The 23,385-nt window shown below is 35.3% G+C and overlaps 1 protein-coding gene across 3 annotated transcripts; it reads left to right on the top strand.

Moving 5' to 3' along the window:
- Nucleotides 1-789: 789 nt before the first annotated feature.
- LOC123869914 lies at nucleotides 790-23,151 on the top strand. 3 transcript variants are annotated; one of them, XM_045913004.1, is made up of 6 exons: nucleotides 1,649-1,653; nucleotides 19,658-19,664; nucleotides 20,794-20,945; nucleotides 21,600-21,935; nucleotides 22,190-22,371; nucleotides 22,794-23,151. In XM_045913004.1, exons 3-6 carry the CDS (start codon nucleotides 20,819-20,821, stop codon nucleotides 22,851-22,853), a joined length of 705 nt encoding a protein of 234 aa, XP_045768960.1. In that variant the 5' UTR covers nucleotides 1,649-1,653; nucleotides 19,658-19,664; nucleotides 20,794-20,818; the 3' UTR covers nucleotides 22,854-23,151. The 3 variants fall into 3 exon arrangements, with proteins under 3 accessions (XP_045768959.1, XP_045768960.1, XP_045768961.1); XM_045913003.1 differs by lacking the exons at nucleotides 1,649-1,653; nucleotides 19,658-19,664 and adding an exon at nucleotides 790-802; XM_045913005.1 differs by lacking the exons at nucleotides 1,649-1,653; nucleotides 19,658-19,664 and adding an exon at nucleotides 5,403-5,414.
- The last annotated feature ends 234 nt before the right edge of the window (nucleotides 23,152-23,385 follow it).

The raw sequence follows: 23,385 nt of genomic DNA, 5'->3' as shown, positions 1-23,385 counted from the left end.
GGTCAACCTGAATGCAAGCTAATGCAAACTTTGAGTGAGCCGTTTATAAAACTTTAGTATAGGAAAATGCTTTTAATACTTATATATACACTGAATTAAAAAATTTAACGATGAAAATAAAGAGTTGTAGAAAGCGTAGATCGACGAAAGCGCTGGCCATATCTACCTCAACAAACACGCATGGTATACCTACATTTTTACCAATGATTTCCAAACTTATAATTAAAAAACACGTGTACATCTATGTAGGTATAATACATCGATTGTAATGTGTGTGATACTTGTCTATATATTGCGTCGTAGCGAAATATAAATTTTCTGTCAGTAGCACATGTGGGCGGGCGGCGGCTGGACCTAAAAATATGATAAAAATAATGGATTATGCATTCATACGTCTATAACAGATCATGCAATCATAGTCGGAGGTCTAGATCCCGGGATCGAACTCCGGCTGACGTCTTAAACCACTAGGCTATCCACTACTTAGCTTAACGTAACTTAATTCTCTGTACTATCTACTTATAATCCATTGTACAAGTTTTTGTATAAATCATTTTAAAAAACTGATATTAAATTCATTAATAACACGTACACACATAGGTACTTTAATCCAAATTGCGAATGAAGGCTGTTTTGTATCACGAATATTTTTCATTCTTAGATGTACAGTGAATATGCACGTTGGCTCATCTTTTTCGCCATACTTGCTCTTGAAACGATGTTCTGTACATCCAAATTCATTGCGTATACGTGGATCCATGGAAAAATTAAAAACATCCACTAGTTACGTAACTACTACTTAGTCTATTACTATCCGCGACGAATGTTTGTTAATTTTATGTATCGATCCTCATATTTATAAAGTACTTTTTTTAGAATCGCGCCAAACTTTCATTTCTCTCTCGAGTAACTGAAGAATGGTGTTGCATTAGTCCGTAGACCACGTTCACTATAGTGAAATGTTATAATATCTACCTACTAGCGAAGATTCACTCGATACGGTATACCTAAGTGGTAGGTAAGTACAAATCATGCGGCAAATAACACTTAAATGTAGGCTTTAGAAATCCCGTGGGAACTTTGATTTGTCCGAGATGAAAGTAATTTATGTCACTCGCCGTACATCATGGTGGTCCGTTGCGATGTGATTGCAGAACAAACCAACAAACGAAAAAACCAACAAATAAACATACTTTCACATTTATAAAATGGGTAATGATTAACATAATATCTAGTTTTTACATTTGTAGCTTGAAATCAACTATGCTATACATAATATATTAGTATTTCATTATTAGTTTTTGCAGTGAAATAATCACCATGACAGTATATTCAGTTAGTTCTTTATTTATGAATGCACTCTGCAGTATTACGTGGTCGTGTGTGAGAGTCTACTATTTCAATCAACAAGCGGGACATGCTCAATAGCAAGATGCACGATGTTTTGACCGCGCAAATCAACGTTTGGTATTCCATTCATTTTTGCATAACTTATAAATAGTTATAGGATAGTTTCATATCAAAATAAAGTTATTTGATATTATTATTAAACATACTGTTATATGTTTTGCAATGTTGGAATTTCTTATATAGTTTTTTAACACACATCACACACCTCAAACTTTGATTGGAGTTTTGTAAGTTTCAAAATAAGTCAGTTACTGATAAATCGGTATCTGGCTTAATTGAAGATTGAGAACAGTAAAAAAGTAGAATAGATAATAATAATTAATTAATCAGCGCATTTTGTATGGAGAAGCGAGTATGTGTGCCTAACCTTAATTAATTAATTATTATGATGTAAATAATAATTATAATAGTTATTTTAGTTTTCTGTTGTTTCTGTTACTTTATTTCTCTTTTGTTTTTGTTATTTATTGATTTTGGTGTTGCTGTTATTTTATTTTTTGTTCTTTCTGTGTTTCTGTTATTTTTTCTGTTGTTTTTGTTATTTTAGTGTTTGTTGTTTTTGGTATTTAATTTTTTATTATTTCTGTTATTTTTGACCATTTTTTAAAAATAGGGTAAAATGTACAAAATAAATAAATGAGAGTTATATAATTATGTCGGCGGTACCGACTTTTAGCTGTCAACACTTCGCTCACTGAGCATTACGTCATCTCCCCACTGTCGTCGTTGGACTATAAAATCAGACACGCTGTGCGTAGCGAGGCATTATTCGTCCGGTTGTTGCCGAGGAAACTTCTCAGTAGGCATAGTCTGTCGTACTGTAGAATTGTGGTTACCTAAAGTGGTACTGTTGGTTAAGACGAGTTGATATTGTGGTGATTAGGTTAGATGGTCGGTTTGGGACCGGTGTAGGGGTGGAGGAGCCGGTTTAGGTAGGCTAGGTTAGGTTACCTAGTTACGCTGGTAGTTGTGACATGCAGTAAGTGAGAGTTATCATGGTTGTAGTCGAAGGTAGTTCAATATCACTTGATAGTCCAAGAATATCGTTAGTACTCCCACGAAAGCTCGGTTAATCTAAAGGTTGCTATCATGACGTATCCGCTTAGTTATTATCCAGGTTTACTAGTGGTTAGATCATGCTTCAATCTTAATAATCATTAGAAGCGCCTACAAAGTAATAAAAAAGTGAAAAGTATGCCCACGATAACCTGATAACACCCTCGGCACTCCGTTAAGGTAATTGCTATTTGACAAATCGCAAAAATGCTGTACTTTGAAGTAAATTGTTTATTTTTCTAAAGCATTAACAGCTATTAAATACATGCAATTAAAAACTTCAGTTTGTGAAGATTATAAGGGCCTCTTTTTATTTAGTATACATTATCCCAATAAAAAAAAAACCAAGTTGAAAACATTGCTGTTCGCAACTTGTTCTGTAAAAGTTTTCTTTAACATCTTGATACTTTGAAGCCAACCTCCAGAAAATGATATGTTTAGGTTTAGCAATCAATTTTAACTGTTAGTTTTATACTAAATGTTTTTCGTTTCTTAAATAATCTAAAACTAACCAAAAAACTTCCTGTGCTATTTATTTTCTTGCAGGCGCTCTATGGAATTCAGTGTCCACTGGACTCTAATGGCGGACGGACTGCGCGCGTCATTTCGTCGCAAAATATTATTTAAAATGAATTTAAGCTTATTATTTTTGAATGAAAGTTGTGTTTATAATCGTTGAAAAATAAAATAGGGATTTTTTCATTTCTAAATGAAGCCTGCTTATATACTAAATTTTATTCTAAAGTTACGGTTTTACCAGGTAAATACTCGGAGGTTGTCATAGATTATGATGACAGATAGTAAGTGTTCTAAATAGGTATTATACCTATGTTAGGAGATAGCGCGCCTCGTTCCGGGTGCCGTGTTCCGAAATGGATTTCGTAGTAGTGCAAGTTTGGTGCAAGCCCCACATGACGGAGGGGTATGCGTCAGGCATTTCCTGTGTACAAAAAAAAGACCTATATTTCGGATCCATATTTCATCACTGACAATATGCACTATTCAAAGACTGTTCTTCAAGCATTGAGGAATTTTGAACAGAGACATCTCGAAGGTTCCCGAAGGCTGCCTGAGTTAGATTTGTCGGCTAGCTAGCTTTTTTCGAAATTGGACTTAGCTGGATTGTGAGTTAGAGCTTTCTTATGAGATATTATATGTACATAATATAACCATGGGTCTCATAAGAAAGCTCAGATTCATGCTGCGGGCAATGGGGAGAGCCTAAAGGTTGGAACGCCATTTCGGCGGCCGTGTTTCCTGCCATATATACCTTAGATACCTGCAAGCCAAGAGTGAATAGGCATCTTCTAGGTAAGCGTGCTCCAACTTGGACCTCATCATTGCTTTCTTTAAAGCATGATTGTCGTCAAGCGCAAGCGCAAAGATTCAGGCGGCGCAAACCCGTAGCATGTGGAAGACCCTATTAAAGACCTATGTTCACTGTGGACGTCTGTCGGTTGATGTTGATGATTATGTCTTAAGTGCAAGTAGTTCAGTAGTTTCAGAGTTTATCGATAACAAACAAACAAACCTTTCCTCTTCATAATATATGTAATTAGTAGCGCAAACTTGGAAAAAAATCTCGTGGACACTCTTTGATTTTCCGAGATAAATGTCATTTTACCTGACAGCCCTAATCAATTTTATCACTGATATTAATAACTAATTCATAACCGTTAAACCTAAGTGTCAAAATCTCGTTTTTCTAGTCGAGTTCCGTAGGCTCTTTGAAACCACCGCATTATTATCCCAAGAAAACCTACCATTACATGTAGGAATAATGGAAAGAGGTCACAACCCTCAGCAATAAAGAATACGATGCGGAGAGAGATGTCACTCTCAAGGTCTTTAAATGTATCCATGCAAAAAACCACGTCGACTGGTTGCTCCGTTGCAGCGTGATTGAATATTAAACCAACAAACACACTTTCGCATTTGAAATATGGCCAGTGATTATAAGAAACAGTTTAAATCTCTCTCTGCTCTCTGAGAGACGTTAGGCAAAGTGAACACGAATTATGACACTTCTGTGTTCTTATACAAGCTTAGGTCTCTCAATTTTGTCAATTAATGTCAAATTTCTCTCTCAGATCAAAACCTAGTAAGTGGTTTAAATTCAAAAGAAGTTTAGGCCGTAGTTCTTTCTGGTCCAATGCGGAATGGCATACTTCACACACCTTTGAGAACATGGAAAACTTGCAGGTATGCAGGTTTCCTCACGATGTTTTCCTTCGCCGTTAAAGCAAGTGATATTAAATTGCTTAAAACGCACATAACTGAAAAGTTAGTAGTGCGTGATTCCGGGATTGAACCCCCGACCTTCGATTAGGAGGCGGACGTTCTAACCACTAGGCTATGACAGTTTTTAAATTAAAGGGGTTTAAATATTTTAGTGTGAAGACTGGCCTACACATTTATTCATTACATGTGCATCATTTTTTTTAGGGTTCTGTACCTCAAAATGAAAAACGGAGCTCTTAAAGGACCACTTTGCTGTCTGTCCATTTGTCCGTCCGTCCGTCAAGAAAACCTATACAGTACTTCCCGTTGATCTAGAATCACGAAATTTGTTCTCGGATTTATTCCTTTACTTGGGCTATGAGAGTTGAGACCTATCTACCTGCCCATAATTCTAGGTTAACGGGAAATACCCTATCGGTTTTCTTGACAGACACGACAGACGGACAGACGGACAGAAAGACAGACAACAAAGTGATCCTATAAGGGTCCCGTGTTTCCTTTTGAGATATGGAACCCTAAAAACATTATGTAAGTATGCAAAGTATTTCCCTTGCAAACCATATTTAACAGTTGACATGTAGAGGTCATTGACTTTTCCTATCTTACTTTTAAGTTTTAATGCATTATTAAGTATTTACTGTTTTGACATGGTATTTAGATAATGGGTGATATTTATTTTATTTAATCTAATTCCTTTTAAAAACTTAGTAAGGCGCATTAATCTATAAAAACCTAGCCAGTTCATAGACTTACTATGTTTTAAAATGGTCAAAGCGACTTACTAGCTTTTAATTTTACTTTAATGTGGGTGTCCTTACAATACAACGGGACATACTATGAAAGTTAGGCTTATGACATAAAACGATTTTCGGAAAAATGACATTTACTTTGTTTTGATATGGGGCGGTCGATATAATTAGGTACTAGGGTAAAGGCTCGAGTAAATGAACAGATTGGACGTTTTTACATGTATTAAGACCTGGAATAAAAAACCGGCTGATATACCTTTTTTAAATATTTTCTTACAAATTCTTACACTTTTTTCAATTTCAATTTCAAAACCGTGTTCCGTTCAAACCGTTCAAAAGTGCGTGTGCGTGCGTCCATGTGTGTGTGTGAGTGTGTGTGAGTATATACTTGTCTGTATGTTTGTACGAGTGTTTGTGAGTGTGGTATTGCGTTGTATAACCACATGAGTAGCGAACAGAGTCAAAGCTTCATACAAGCGCGCTACGATAGGTACACTACTACAAGCTTGAGGCGCGTGTGTGCGTGAGCACAGGCGCTACGTCGCGTACGGAGAGAAATAAGTTTATACCGGCTCGGCCTGTGCTCAAGTTCAGGGGCTGCAGTACACGTCGCGCGTCGTGTTTTCATTTAATTTAATGCTAATAATGATAATAATTTAAATAGTGTTTAAAATCTATTTTCTTGAACTGTCATAGATTTTGTTCAAAATCAATATCTGAGGATCCCTAGGATCACAAAACAGGAAATTGTTACCAAAATTTAAAAAAATCGACGCCATTTTGAAATTCTTTGTTAATTGACCGATTTCGTTCAAAATCGATATTTAGAGCTCCCTGGGATCACAAAATAAGAAACTGTTACCAAAATTTAAAAAAGTCGACGCCATTTTGAAATTCTTTGTTAATTGACCGATTCCGTTCAAAATCGATATTTAGAGCTCCCTGGGATCACAAAATAAGAAACTGTTACCAAAATTTAAAAAAGTCGACGCCATTTTGAAATTCTTTGTTAATTGACCGATTTCGTTCAAAATCGATATTTAGAGCTCCCTGGGATCACGAAATAAGAAACTGTTACCAAAATTTAAAAAAGTCGACGCCATTTTGAAATTCTTTGTTAATTGACCGATTTCGTTCAAAATCGATATTTAGAGCTCCTTGCGATCACAAAATAAGAAACTGTTACCAAAATTTAAAAAAGTCGACGCCATTTTGAAATTCTTTGTTAATTGACCGATTTCGTTCAAAATCGATATTTAGAGCTCCCTGCGATCACAAAATAAGAAACTGTTACCAAAATTTAAAAAAGTCGACGCCATTTTGAAATTCTTTGTTAATTGACCGATTTCGTTCAAAATCGATATTTAGAGCTCCCTGGGATCACAAAATAAGAAACTGTTACCAAAATTTAAAAAAGTCGACGCCATTTTGAAATTCTTTGTTAATTGACCGATTTCGTTCAAAATCGATATTTAGAGCTCCCTGCGATCACAAAATAAGAAACTGTTACCAAAATTTAAAAAAGTCGACGCCATTTTGAAATTCTTTGTTAATTGACCGATTTCGTTCAAAATCGATATTTAGATCTATTGATCGATATTTAAAGATCGATATTTAAACTAGGCAATCACAACAAAAACAAACTTTACCATCTTGTTGAACAAATAACTATTGTTAATTAAATTGTATCCTCCAGTGCCAACCCTACCAAAATAGTTATAAAATTTGCTCGCTTCTTAGAAGCTTTGCCTCTGTTTGCTACTCTGTGGTATAACACCATGTTAGTAAAGCTTAGTATATTTTTAACCGACTTTAAAAAAAGGAAGAGGTTCTGAATTCGTCGGTATCTTTTTTTTTATGTATGTTCCCCGATTACTCAAAGACGCCTGGACTGATTTGGATTTTTTTTTGTTTGATAGGGTATACTTTGCAAGTGGTCCCATATAAATTTGGTAAAGATCTGATGAATATCTTTGAAGATGGAGAACAGAACTCCTCAATGGATAAGAGCAAATTCAATTTTTTTTTTAATGTATGTTCACCGATTACTCAAAGACGCCTGGACCGATTTGGAAATTTTTTTTTTTTGAAAAGCTAGGTATACTTTGCAGGTGGTCCCATATAAATTTGATGAAGTTCTGATGAATATCTTCTGAGATGGAGCTGGGATGGAGATCTCCTCAATGGATAAGAGCAAATTGCTCGCGATCAGTGTAATTCCTTAGTAAACAGTAGGGTTTTAGCTGGGCATGGCATATTATTATAGTACAGTGGGGCCACTAAAAATTTTGAAATAAAAAATTTTCAAAAGAAAAATAAAACCGACTTCAAAAACCACAATAACTTAAATTATTTTTTACTTTTTAGTGTTTGTGATTTTGAAGTCGGTTTTATTTTTCTTTTGAATTTTTTTTATATTTATTCTGGTATTCTTCTTTCTTGGATATGGATCCCTCTTGGGTATCCCCATTTCTCTCTGTCTTTGGTACTATCAAGCTAATTTTCTCTCGCGATTTGCACAATAGCATTAGACCAACGCGTCTTCGGTCTACCTACCTGTCCTTCTTTCATCTGTAAAAATCGATACAATATGACGATTTGCATTTCAGTTTTAGGGCATGTCTCAAGGTGTCTGTAGGCTTTGTCTTTTTTCTTATGTCTTCAATTCTCACTTTGAATATTTTTTGCTTAATTTATGCAACTTGCCTTTTATATTCTTTGTCTGGACCCATGTTTGGCTGGCATAGGTAAGGCATGGCAGGATGCATGTATCTATAACGGATCTTTTAAGATGTACTGGGTAAGCTCCTTTCATTCTTTCCTTTTGTGCCCAGTAAAACAAGCATACTCGGGCTACTTTGAGAACCCATTAGCAGCTAACAGCAAGGCCTGGACTCCAATTTTTATATGTGGAAGCTGTATTTCCTCGTTGCGTTTATGAGCAAATAAGAATAGTTAACTACTTTTACTAAAAAAAAAATTATAATTTGGCGCGAACCATCTAAACACCATGATGATTATTATTTCTGCGTTGTGAATATTACCAGAAGAAACAGCAAAAAAATTGTTCCAAGCGGCTCTATTGTAACTTGCAGTCTGCAATTTGAACGATTCTGACTTCTGGTGATAAATCTGTACCTCAGCCCCAACCCAGTACCTCTAATCTACCATTTCAAGAACTTTCAGAAGGTAGTGACGATGTAGTGACTTTTTTACATCTCAACTTAGACCATTCAATCAAAATTATTTGGATCACTTAATGAGAGATCTTAGATTGTCTAAAAAGCATCAGAACATGTGGCTTCTCGGCTCAAAGGAACAAATCTGATAACATCAGACACTTGTGTTACGGTATATTATTCTCACTACTCTTAACACATTCAGTAGCTGATGTTGCACTTCCAGCGACTTGGATGCAACAAGGGCGTTAAGTTTCATTTTCTCTGTAGTCATTTGGACTGTTTTCCAGAAAATTTAGGTGACTTTCAAACTAAGATAACTATACCAAAGGGGATAATATCATATGAAAGGGCTCTATTATACATTCTAAAACAGGTTTTATTTATTATTATTATGTAAAAGAGTTTTTGATTTATCGCGCAAAATGTAGAAAAAAATATACAATAAGTCAAAAACTGAAAATCTGACAATTTTTTTTGAATTCCAAGCCGAAAATATACTTAAGAATTTATTAATAGGAATCGAGAGTTTATGCACTAGATAGAGTTCGTTCATTCACTGAAATTCCCAGTTCATTTACTGGCAATTTATCCTTTTGTTAAATAAAATAATTTATAATAATTAATACCACGCATTTTTTTGCGTTTTTGATATTTAAATAATTTAAGAGTGTATACCTACTGTGTATAGACACAGATCAAAAAAAAATATAAAAATTATATATAGAACGATTCTCATATATCTTAATTTTAGGTCAAAGTCAGGGTAGTCCTTATTCGTTCATTTACTGGATCTTTTACCCTCCTACGTCAAAATACTAAAAGTCCGCGTAAATTTCGCAGATTGAAATGTCTGCTTGATTAATTGTCAATAGAGGGTCATGACATGTCAAAATTGCTAGTTTGAAGGTGAAATCGTCAATGTCATTCGCATAGGTTTTCCTCTTAATTATAATAGTTACACTATGAAACTTTTTGACATTGCATAGTTGTATCTTTTTTCTTGATGCTTGATACATCCACCGAATTATAGAATTTATCAAGAGTCATGACGTAGAAACCAATAATACAACAAGTGTAAATTAAAAATTTATAACACCCCCGACAAGTGAAGGTTACAGTAACTAGAAAAGCTAGAAAACTAGATTATAGCTAAGAACACTCTCGATCAAGCCACCTTTCAAACAAAAAAAAAACTAAATTAAAATCGGTTCATTAGTTTAGGAGCTACGATGCCACAGACAGATAAACCGATACACAGATACACACGTCAAACTTATAACACCCCTCTTTTTGGGTCGGGGGTTAAAAAATTAAAAAGTGTAATTTTAAAATTGTGTAGGAATCGATAAACTTACAAACAAACACATTACATAATATTATTTAAAAAATTAAATACCTACTTTTGCTTTTTCGACGGGAGCCACTAGATCACCCTGGGATTTTCACCAGGTACATATATATGTAAGGGAGAAATTAAAGTCGTATTGCCGATATAGAGGCTACTTTAATACTAATACTTATATGCGACGCACCGTCGCCACCGCTACAAAATGCTTACGTTTAACAAATCTAATCGAGAACGGATGGCCGAGCCATAACTCCTCCATCCCTAAGAGGAAAATTATCGGAAGGATCGTTTTTAGAGTCATTCCGATGATTTTTCTTAAATAATGAAAATTTTGGCGATTTCAGCCAGACATAACATAAGAACACAAAAATACTTAAAACTACAAAACCTCTTACTTAACTGATGTCAGGTATCCTAAAATTACACTGAATTTACTGTCCTTTTGATCGTTTAAAACACTTTCAACAACAGCACTATGTTTTAATGAAAAGGCCATGTATTTCACTTCATCTAAACTAATTTCTTCCATATTAACTACACTTGCACCGGATAAAGTCGCGTTTGCTTTTAACTGAGGGAGTGTAATAATTGGAATTCTCTTTATATTATCTGATTCTACAATAGTGCGATGGTGGAGGCGAATTCCATAAATTTCTAGCTCACACGGTTCGTCGATTGTGATCAGGTAAGTGCCAAATACAAGTTGTTTGCTGACCTCATGGCCGCATCGCTTCGTCAGTGTCGTCCTCAGTCTACTATAGAGGAGCCAGCTATTTGGGTTGATTTGCTGAACCTTAATCTTTTCGATCTGGACCTGATGCTGCTTGCAGGAAATAAGGTCATCTTCGAATTTCATAAGCTGCTCTATACAGGTGAGTTCATAATACAACGCTCGGTTGTCTGCAGTACACAGGAACTGATTGCCGGTAGAAAATGACTGACATGGTTTAACAAGCGGTAAGTATTTGGTTCCTTTCGCCAAAAGGTAAGGATATTTGGGAATGATAGCCAGGGTTTTATTTTGAGGTTCATGAAAAATTGGTATTGGAATATATCTTAAAATAAAATCTTATCTATCTTAAAGTAAAAATTATACGTTGAGTTATCAGTAATCGGTATTTCTATTATAAATGTAATCTGGTTATTTTTATAAATGACTTTACACAAATGCTATTGGAGTAAGAAATTACATTTAAATGATAGAGTAATTCTATAGAGTTCACAATTAATTGATGTAAAATAGAGATTTTACTTAACGCTAATGCTGTTTCAATTTCACTCGGTCTAACAAAGATAGTACGAAAACTACTTGTAAATGCACTAAATAATTCTGTAAGATAAGTTATAAAAATCCAATTATTTCGCTTATCAGCTAAATTTTTGAGTAAAGTTTCAACCTTTGTTAAACAATTATGAAAATGAACAGAGTTCACATTCATTGTTTCAAATTACATTAATTACAGTATTTTTATCAAACATTTTAGAGACAATTTATATACTTAAGTTTTTGTAGATGGAGGGCCTGCGCCTGCATCACTACTAGCAAGACACAACAAAACTTGCGGAGGGTGTTTAATGTTCTTAATGGGCGTTTTGGTGTTCCTTTTTCGTACTTTTATGGGTAAAATATTTCCTTCAGAATGTCCTATAACTTTCGCTTTAACATATCTTGGTTTATCTCTACTTTTACGCTTATTAACATCCTTTGCAAAAACAATGTTTCCTTTAGAAAACTGAATGTTAGCTTCACCCCCTTTCTTTTCCCTAACCTTTTTCTTTTTTGCTACAATTTTATCCCAATAATAATTTCTACGAAGCCTAACTAAGCTCTCCTTAATGCCACGATGGCATGTTTTTCCTTCTTGGTAATTGTTTATCATAGCTCTCTGTTCTCCTTCATCTTGAACATATACGACTCGTTCTGTGCATTCATAAAAATTTATCAGACCTTTTTTAAAAAGCTGTATTATTAAATTACTGAATAGCCTACGATGTTCTTGTTCTTCGAAATAAATGAAATACTTTATTTTTGGTTTTATATGCTTTATCAAAAACTCCTTTACTAATTCAGGGTTGTCTGTTGGTAAGAAAACTTCTAAGACCTTCTGTTTATCACGTGAGAGATCGCTTACCTGCATTTCGTTTTTAAACCACGAAAAAACTAGAATTTGATTAGGTTTAGTATCTATGGCCTCATTCAAAATCGGTATCCCAGATGACTCTGGATTTATAGCTGAATGGATGGTATCTGTTTTACTAGATTCTGACAACACCGGGTAATCATTTACATTTTTATCATTAAATTCTATAGAACTAGCGGTCGCTGTTCGACTCAAATCTGATATAGTTACTGTCGATGAATCACTGTGACTCAATTTTTCATCTACGTTAACTATTAATGACGGATTTTCTTTGTCTGAATTTAAAGCATTAATTTCAATTTTGGATAGAGCATCAGCATTGCTATTTTGTTTATCATTTTTAATTAAATCAAGTACAGCATCACTTGAATGTTGATCGACAGGTAACTTACTTGTAACTTGCTGTTCTGAACTTGCAGGTATTATTATATAATTTAAATTGTTATTTATAATTGGAATACAACTTGATTCTGATTCATGATAAGATGCGTTAGAATATTTTAGTTGGTTTGTGTCAACGTCATAACCGAAATTAATGTCATTTGGATAGTCATTTTCATAGTAATCGTTATGAGGTAAGTTGTCTTCCTCGTTAGTCATAGTTAATTCGTTTAACTTAAAATCTTGTTTTATTTTAGGCTGTGCTGTCCTCATGGATACGTCATTAGTTTGTTGTTGGGGTTGTGGTGGTTTATACCCAAATTGCTGTGGGGGTTTGTACCCAAATTGTTGTGGAGGCCTGTACCCAACTTGTTGTGGAGGCCTGTACCCAAATTGTTGTTGAGGGCTATACCCAAATTGTTGTGGGGACATGTACCCAAGTTTATGTGGGGGCCTAATCCCAAATTGTTGTGGCTGAAAACCTAATTGGGGTCTATAACCCATGACTGGTGGTGGTTGACCTTGACCTTGCATTTGAGGCATCTTCATTTGAGCGTTATTAAAATTGAATTTGGAATGAGATGGTAGTTCGGGGTTGTAACTAAACGGTTGGGCGATCGCTGGCCTTGAACCCGAACTCGTAAATTGGTTATTACCATGCATACGATTACGCGTCTTGTACTGTTCCGTGAAGTTCACTTCCTCGAGCACCATACTCAAGGCGGTTTCTAAAGAAGTGGGTGCCTTTAGTCTAATAACTCGAACCATATGTTCGGGAAGATTATACAGAAACACGTTAAGAGCTGTGTTATTATATATAATTGCCTTGGAACGTCTCATCTCCAAGTCGTCGCATGCATTTACTTTGGACATCAATAACGAACGCACAGTTTGGATTCTATTACAAAAGTCGAGGAAACTTTCACCCGGATAAATTTTTAATGACTCTAACTCAACACTTATGCAAGCTTCGCTGCGCGGGTCTCCAAAATGCTGTATTAACAAATCTTTTAATGCGGACCACGTAACAATGTCCTCCCGTTCGGAGAGAAGCGCAGCTGCATCATCTTTCAGGCGACTCGTTATAACATTAAAAACGTAAAGATTTTGTTCATCACTCCCCTTAAACCGATCAATCACATATTGACATTTTCGCAAATAAAGATTTAATTGTCTTTTATCACCACCAAACAAAGGGATTAATTGCACAATTTCTTTAGGTACCGATGAGACGGCCGCTGTTTCCATGATGATAGAGTAATGAAATGTTCAGAGGATGCAACTGGCTTTCGTATAAACACTTTTACTTACAAGTATAATCACACATTTAACACAGTAGAACACACAATGTAAAGATAAAATAAAATTATAGAATTAGAAATTAAATTTGTATAAGTTATAAAATATAGAGTAAAAGTGTAGTGTGCTACAATAAGATAAGTTTAAAACTTATGTATTTTTTTTTTCAAATAATAAAACTTAATGATATTCAATTCCTTTTAACTTACAATTCTATATTTTCAACAATTTTTTTAAAAAATTTATTTCATTTAAATGAAGCCTCTATGTACGTAAGTGCTCTGTGCACATTCATATTCTTAGAATAGAGATAAGACCGCATAAGTCCATCCGGTGATATCAGGCGTTACAATACAATGTTATAGTGAGCAAGGTTTGATCTCTACAATAACAACTACTTATAATAATTATTAATATGAAAAGTACGGGAAATTGGAACAAGGATTGGCGAAAAGTTTCACTCACCCCCTCACCGCTACTCCCATTGCTTTTCTTGGCTTGACCGACGCAAAAGAATTTTAAATTTTGAGGTTCGTTTTGGATTTTCCTAAACCACGTAAACTACGGATTTTTTTTCCGGAAAATCCTCACCAGGCTGCGCCACTTTTGCTTTTTCGACGGGAGCTACCGGTTTACCCTGGGATTTTCACCAGGTACATATATATGTAAGGGAGAAATTAAAGTCGTATTGCCGATATAGAGGCTACTTTAATACTAATACTTATATGCGACGCACCGTCGCCACCGCTACAAAATGCTTACGTTTAACAAATCTAATCGAGAACGGATGGCCGAGCCATAACTACCTTCTCTTATACATATAATAAATATTTCTAAAAATGTTATTGCAAGTAGGCCCATAGTTCATATCGTCTGCTCCTTTACTTTTCTAGATTATATTATTATGTAAGGGACGAAAAGTTTTATCAGATATAATGTAAAAGGGTACGGAATCGATGAAGGCCGGAGATAGTCCCGCCAACACTTTCGTTTAGGTACATCTCGACGAGTATGCTGCATCATGGCTCTCTATTGAACTCCTGACCTATAATCCTGAACCTTTCATACCCTACTAGGCATGATGTATTCAGGTAGCCCTGAATACATCATATTTTGTATATAGAACGCAAAGTAGGTTAAAATTCCTGAGTTAGGCACTCTGTACTACCTGAGTGGAGTTGGCTTCGCACAGGTGTCTTACACTTGGCACACTTTCAGTCAAACAGACACGGTGTGTGACTTTACCTTAGATAGAGAAGGGGTAACCTAGTTGCGACAATGCAGATTATTGCATGGTCAAGCAACGTCGAGTTTAACCAGTAACTGAATGGGTGATGGACTTTAAAGAGAGCCATTCAACCGGGTATTGTTTCACCAATGCTATGGTAAGTAGGGACCATTTTGATTAGGGCTGGGAATGGGGCACGACCTTGGATGAATTAAACACTAATTCATCCAAGGGCACGACCTAGTAAGATTATTACGACACAAAGAGAGTGGTTGGTATGAGTAAGACCCTAAGGTCAAGTGCAAGTCGGTCTCGCACGACACGGACACGGAGGGTTACGTGTCATCGTACAAGATAGTACTTGTTTTTTTTTTCTTACCGGCTATTTTGAAATGTTGTTATAGCTACAATAGAAATATACACTCTGAAAATTTCAACTCTGCACCTATCACGGTTCATAATACAACCCGCTGACAAAGACGGACGGACAGACAGATAGATGGACAGATGGACGGATGAACAGACAGACGGTCGGATAGCAGAGGTTTAGTTATAACGTTGGCACCGTTCGGGTACGGAATCTTCAGATGACAGAACCTTTAAAAGTCGTTAAGTACCAAATCGCAGCACCGTAATAAAACTATGGGTAGGTAGGTGTGAACTGTGAAATACTGAGCCGCTAGAACATTACCCGCTAGGCAGTCGAACAATGTCGAAAGGAATTTCATTAAATTCAACGCTCACTTATTGATATGGAGGCCAGACGTTCTAGGTCGGGTCGCACTTTATTAAGACATCAAATAAATGTCGGGAGGGATGTACGTGACAATACGCCATATTGCATTGTTACGAATAAAATCGACGTCGTTCGGGGAAAAGAGAAAAGCTCTCGTACAAAATGTTCTCAATGAAATTTCAAAGCCGTGACGTTGCTTTTTGTTTTAACTTTTCTTTTAGCTTTTATATATTTACTTTTAAAATAACAAGCTAACTCGTCCCGGGTTCACTCAGGGGGAATTTCTGAAAATCCTTCATTAATTAGTCGAGAAAAACCAACAAAATCTCAAGATTCTAAATCCAATGGTTCAAGCTCTTCTACATTGATATAATGTCAGTGAATTTATCCTTCTTTTACCCGACTGCGGCGAAGTCCAAAAGGAGGGTTATGTGTTTGACCTGTATGTATATGTCCGTACTTAACGGCTTAAAATCGATTTTAGTAAATGATACGTCATTAGATTCGTCTTGATGGCGCAAATGTCACTGGCTAGGTACATATTTTTTTAATCAAAATGGTGAATTTTATGTGCGGGCTGAAAAAGGATCAATGCGGACCGAATAATTTTTTCAGGTCATCAGCTGTTAGTAATCTGATTAGTCAACTGAACACATCTCCTCTCCTCTCCGCTTAGGTGGATACCTAAGTAATAGGATTAGGTGCGGTGTTCTCACTAAACTTTCATAAAAAGCCGGCGCAATGCATTAGGCGGTTTTTGGTGCTGCAGATGCATGAGCGGCGGTGATCAACTAATTACTGACGCCATCTCGTCTTGACCATATTTTTATGTTTTCTTCCCTGTCTCATCTGTTCTTTGTCGGATCAGAACTTGGCAAACAATAAAACCGTGATTACTCCATAGCAAATAGAGCAACGTTATACTCGTAGGTACTTATGCGTCACAACTGCTATGCAATCCAGGCGCGCCGCTGTTTGCCGCCGGCGACGACCTTTTCAGCGAGAACAAACAATACTGAACAAATATCAAATGCGAGCATTTTCTTGCGCTACTCCGTGCATACTTCCGTATTCACTTGCAGTGCTGGAGGCGAAAAATTAAATAAATTATACAAATGAATCGAATATTGTGCAAATGCGCAATACTCTAGTTCTTTCAGATATTGATTTGGAAAAATTTGTATCGAAATAAAAAAAAATTGCATTGCGTTAAAAAAAACTATAAAAAGAAAGGTGACTGACTGACTGAGTGAGCAATGCACTGCTTAGACTACTGGAATCGGGCTGAAATTACTAGTCTATAAATACTGGAAGAAAGGATCACAAATAGTGTTCTTTAATAAAAATCGATTTTTATGTTTACGGAGTCATACCTACTATGATTACAGAATATAGGTAACGACTGAGACTGAACCATTTTAGTACAAACCGATAAGTTATAATCGTAAAATAGATAAAATTGGACCGACAATGTAAGGAACATGGCGGGACGCTTGTATAGCATAGTAGGATGTAATTTCAAAACAATTTTCCTTTTTAATCGCGTTCTTACATTACGCTAATGTACATTTTCAAGTGCAAAAGCACTTTCTCCAGTTTATTCCTGCAGTTTTAGACCTATATGCATGAAATTTCAGCCCGTTTTAAATTGAAAACTGAATAAAACAACGCAATCGAGCTAAGCTCTCTACCTCTACACTCTCCTTTGAATTTGCCCGATGCAGCCCAAAATAATATTACTTATAATTTTATTGGTTTTACTATTCAATGATAAATTAGCCCTTAAGAGCAATCTCATCTGATGGTAAGTGAAATTCAGTCGAAGATGGAAGTGGGCTAAGCTGCAATAGGTACGACCCATGGAACTAGGAATCATCTTCGCTCATTATTTATTTCGTCCAATTATAATTCTACTAGCCGATGCCCGCGACTTCGCCCGCGTGGATTTAGGTTTTTCGAAATCCCGTGGGAACTCTTCGATTTTCCGGGATAAAAAGTAGCCTATGTGCTAATCCAGGATATAATCTATCTCCATTCTAAATTTCAGCCCAATCTGTTCAGTAGTTTTTGTGTGAAGGAGTAACAAACATACACACATACACACACACACACACACACACACACACACACACACACACACACACACACATACAAACTTTCGCCTTTATAATATTAGTGTGATACTGACCTACTTACTATTATAGATATACTATAATAATTGTTATGGTCATTTTTCACAGCGGATAAAATTCGTGCTCGGTTATGAGTCAGATAGAAGATAATATAGTACCTAGAGCTCTACAAAATTATATTATGATCCAAGTGCTGTATTTAATACTTACGTACTGTATTTACCTACCAGGTATCTAATCATTTATAACATACATCTAATAGCATAATTAAGAATATGATTGAGTACCTACGGTTTTTAATTAAACATTATATATTAAGTAGGTACTTACCTCTAAGCTGTTTCTACTCGTATGTGGCATTGTACCTACTGGAACTTATTAAATTGGTACGGCTTTATCAGAATGAAATTGTCGGGATTCGAACCTGAGACCCCCAATTTATAAGACCTTGGCGTTCTCCAATACGTTAGAAAGGTTGTAAAGAGAGACTTAAATGAGTTTCAAACAACTTTGCTATATTAATCCGACATTGTTCCATTATGTTGGTAAAACAAGACAAGGATCTTAATAATGCTTGTACAAGTTCAAAACTGAATACCTAAGTATTTAACTTTCAACTTTGATAACTAGTTCGTGTTTTCATTTGGAACATAATGATGATACCAAGATGTCTATTAGAGATACAGTTCGCGACTTTATATTTAAGTTACTAGAACATTTTAGAGTTAGTTAAAGTCCAAAATATTCTAGAAATTGTGCAAGAAGCTATATAACTGCTGAATTTATGTAAACTCTCAATAACTCAACGGTCAAATAGCGAATTAAAAACCGAAAGATTCAAGTCTCATTCGAGAGGAATACACGTCCTTAGGTTTTTAATAAAGATTCCGTTGTCATTTCTCATAATCTTTTTTTAGAGGCACTCTACGTCATAGAGAGAATCTACCTAAATGCAAACTTTAATTTTTTAAGAGTAAGAAATACCGCACCAACCGCACTGCATCGTGCGTGGACGTATTTAAATACTGGTCGTACAAATTGAGTGCGCGAAGAAGAAAGAATAAATAAACAAAGAAACAAATTGCTACTATTCGATGGAAATACAAATTAAAATAGCTATGTACGCGATTGCCATCTCGACCAGGCGCGTATAAGTAATAGGAAAGAGAGACGCCACAGATCGACATGCATTCAATTTCCTATTGCTGGAAAATTAATTTAGACCACCTCGAATAGAGGAATTCAATTACTTAGTATAATAACATTATAACGCGCTTAATGAAATTTGCATGCGGTTGGAAAACGCAGAATAAACACAACACGAAAACAGGCCAACAACCGAAACTAAGTAAATTTATTGTAAAATAGAATATTTAATTAACCAAATATCCGAATGTAATTTGCAAAATAAACTAGTTTAGATAAAATAAACCTAAATTTATTTGCATGTGACGCAGACGAGGCCTCATTGTTAAACCGAACTAACAAACAAATGAACCGAATAGGTACAACATTAAAATATAGGTATTGTACCTAGTATCTAACTCGTATATATTTTTTTTTTTATAAAGTGCGTAGAGCAATGCGACGTGATCGTTCTATGAAACGAGACTAGGGACTAGGGCACAGCTGATCACCTTCTTTCTTTTGTCTATCGACCAGGGGCTAGGGCATATTTACAATGGGCATTACATTTACATATCTATGATTACATTATACCGTAGACATAGCTAAAAATATTGTTACGTTCATAGTAACTTCGTGGCGTATATTAGATCCTTACATAATATTATTCAGCACAAAAAAAAATTAAAACATGTTTCAATTTTCAAAGTAAGATAACTATACCAAGTGGAGTATCATATGAAAGGGCATTCTAAAACAAGTTTTTATTAATTTTTAAGCGTACCTAAAAGTTTTTGGTTTATCGTGCAAAATGTCGAAAATGATACCCTCATGATAATGGGACCCTCGGTGCGCGAGTCTGACCCGCACTTGGCCGGTTTTTTTTGTTTTGTAGCTGATATCCAAATTCAAATTCCCTTTTGGTCACTTTTATCAGCGAATTAAGGTATAAAAATTAACTATAAAAAATCGTCAGAAAATCTGTATAATGCGTACAAAATGAGATCGCAATTTCAACGTTATGTGTAAAGTGTTATGTCAAAAGTACGATTTAGGTAAGTCCTCAATTTCAAGCATTTTTAAAGATGAACTATACTTTTGACATGACAGATAACACGTAGAGTGAAAATGGTGATTGAGTTCTTGTTTGTACGGACTATACATAGGTAGTTACTGCGATTTAAGGGGCATGAGACGTTAAGAAATTAGCTCTAGTATCGACTAATGTGTCAGAATTAGTCGATTAGCTAATTTCTTAACCTGGACCCTTTCAAGTAAAGATTTTTATATAAACCTGTGAGGATGATACTGCCATTGTCGCAATTGAAAATGCCATAAGCCTACGTTGTCGTATTAGTTTAAAAATGCGAAAAACCAAATTAAATTTGAATTTCGCAGGCAGGCCCGTCGATTCCACCTTAAGTCCTGCATGTCAGTACGTATTATGCCAATTTTACCCGCTTCCACCACCAAAACGAGGAACATTTTGTCTGTTTCAAAGGTTTCTAAATTGAAATGTCAATTTGACTTTGGCTTTGACAGTGACATTTTCAACTTATTTTGATTTTTGAAGTGCGAAGTTCGTTAATTTGATTCTAAGTTTATTTCAAAGTTATTTAATTTAATTTATTCAATAAATCAATGATAACATCCTTAATTTTTTATTAATAAAAAGTATTAAACAATCGATAAAACCTTCAAACACAGGCGTTACAATTTGGACACTAACACGTGGTTTAGAAAAACATATTTTTAATTATTACAGAATACAATCATTTTATGTTATAAAAATGGATTCTGAACCTGACGACTATTATGAGATTACTTCACAGTTAGATGCTAGGGAAATACTGAGATATTTAAATAATTTAGGTATACGCAATATAAGTGGCGAAGTTTTAAAATACTTCATAACTGGTAAGGATCATACATAAGATTTAAGAGTTTACGCCAAGCAGCGTAAATATGAATGAGAGCGCTTCATATTTGTGCCTTTTGGCGTGGAGACCTTAGGGCCCAGCTCTTTTTGAGGAAATTTCAATAAGGGTTATTGAGTCGACCCAGAGCCCAAAAGGTGGCAGTTACCTTGGACAAAGAATTGATTTGGTCTTTCATAGGGAGAGTCCTGCCAATATCTTGGGTAAAATGCTGTGTGCTGCTGTGGTTTCGATGAAGTTTTATAGTTACTTAATTTAATTTTTTAGTTCTAATTTTGATTTAAGTTTACGTATTTTATTAACATTTTATTACTAATAGGTTACACATAACCTTGCATTTCTCAGCACAATTATTTAAACTAACTTATGCCCGCGACTTTGTCTGCGTGGACTACACAAATTTCAAACCCCTGATTTAGCCCTTTAGGGATTGAATTTTCAAGAATTCTTTCTTAGTGAATGTCTACATCATAGTAGCTATCTGCATGCCAAACTTCAGCCCAATCAGTCCAGTATTGACTTGTGCGTTGATAGATCAGTCAGTCAGTCAACTTTATTGTTTAAAAACTAAGTAACATAAAGTTAACGCATCTTTTGCTTAATACATCTCATTTTTTGATATCTTTAATTTCAGATTTAAAAAAGCTCATAAAGTATGACCTGCAGCACAAAGACGACAATTTCAGTGCTAAGACACAGTATTCTGAAGTTTTAGGGCCAGAAAGGTTGCATAGTGCTAGCACATTCTCTTCAAGAACTAGATCTAGGGTACAATCTGCAGAAGTAAACTGTAATAGAGATTGTGAGAGATTAAGAAAACGGACTCATGTAAGAACAGTTCATTCAGCACCCAGTCTATTTCAGCAAAAATCTGATGACAAACCCCCTCGGAGAGCTTGCTCTTGTGTCCGAGTTGACAAACAGCCAGACATACAAAAGGAAATACCTAAATCAACTGTTAGTAGTAACTGTAAGTAATTCCAATTCATTATTTATGTAGAAATCCGGCACTTATTTATTTTCACACTAACCCATCATCATATTTTTGGTTGTGTAAAAAAGCATTAAATGAATTACTAACCAAATGAATAAATAGGTACTAAGACTTATTAAATACCCATATTATGTGTATAATCTAAATACCTTCAAGGCAAGAGTGAATAGGCATAGTCATTAAAACTAAAAATTTCAGTCTAAGATAAAAATTACCTAATGTTTTTTCAGTAATCAAAGTTTCCAAACAGCTTATTAAAAGGAAAAGTGACCCAGTATCTCTGTATCATTACTACACATCTCTTTGGGCAAAATACAAGCCAAATGTACCAGGAGAGAATGATTGGTCCGACTTGCGCTGGAATATTAGACAGAAGATGGTTGGAAGTGTTGCATCTCAAAGCAACAATAAGGTAAAAGGTTTTTTAGAAGAAATCTAAAAAATAAATAAAAAAAAATGTGTTATTGAACTAATTTGAACAGAAATTAGTACCTTATTTCCAAATTGGCCCAATGATCTTACGTCAAATATGTCTCTAGCCTTATTTGATGGTATTGTACAGTTAGATTATTGTATATTGGACCAAGGGAAGGGAAAGGACTTCAGGGTCACTATGAAACTAGTAGTTTAGCAAATTGATACACATTTAGGGCTTTCAAAGGTCTCTCTTCACAAAATTTGCTGTCTAAGCTTTAAAAATTTACCACCATCTTAAAAACCCCCATTGTTCCGGTAGTTACATTTTTCTAAGTCAGAACTAGTGTTTTCAAATTCCCTAAAAAGATCTTTGTACTTAAATATAATGTTGAAAAAGTCATCTTTATTCTTTTTCAGGCTACAAATATGCAACAGAAGCATGCAGTCAAAAAGAAGAAAACACCTACTACAGCATGATATTTAAGGATTTATTTATTTTATAATGAGAAACTTTGTAATCACATCAATTTTCATTTACTATCATTGATCGATCTATTTTGGACTATATTATTTTGTTTGATGCTTGGCAAATACTTAGCCTGCATTCTCACAGAATTGGAGCAGTGTTCAATTCAAGCAGTGATAGCATAGTGGTAAAGACAGCCTTCTATTCAGGAGGTTGCAGATTCGATTCACACACACCTCTAACTATTCAGAGTTGTGTTAAGTAACTAAGTATCACTTGCTAACGGTAAAGGAAAATATTATAAGAAAACCTACAGGCCAAACAAGAGTGAATAGGCACCTTCTAGGTAAACGCGTCCCATCTTAGAACACATCATCACTTTCCATCAGGTGTGATTGTGGTCAAGCGCTTACCTATAGTGAATAAAAAAAAGCCTGAGAGTTCTCCATAATGTTCTACAAGATGTGAGAAGTCTGCCTATCCGCACTGGGCCCGCATGACAAACTATGATCAGTCCCTTGACCCTTGTCAGTCTGCGAGGTA

The sequence above is a fragment of the Maniola jurtina genome, chromosome 11 (genome assembly GCF_905333055.1).
Source record: "Maniola jurtina chromosome 11, ilManJurt1.1, whole genome shotgun sequence".
Classification (NCBI taxonomy): Eukaryota; Metazoa; Arthropoda; class Insecta; order Lepidoptera; family Nymphalidae; genus Maniola; species Maniola jurtina.
This window is presented reverse-complemented; position numbering and strand designations above follow the sequence as displayed.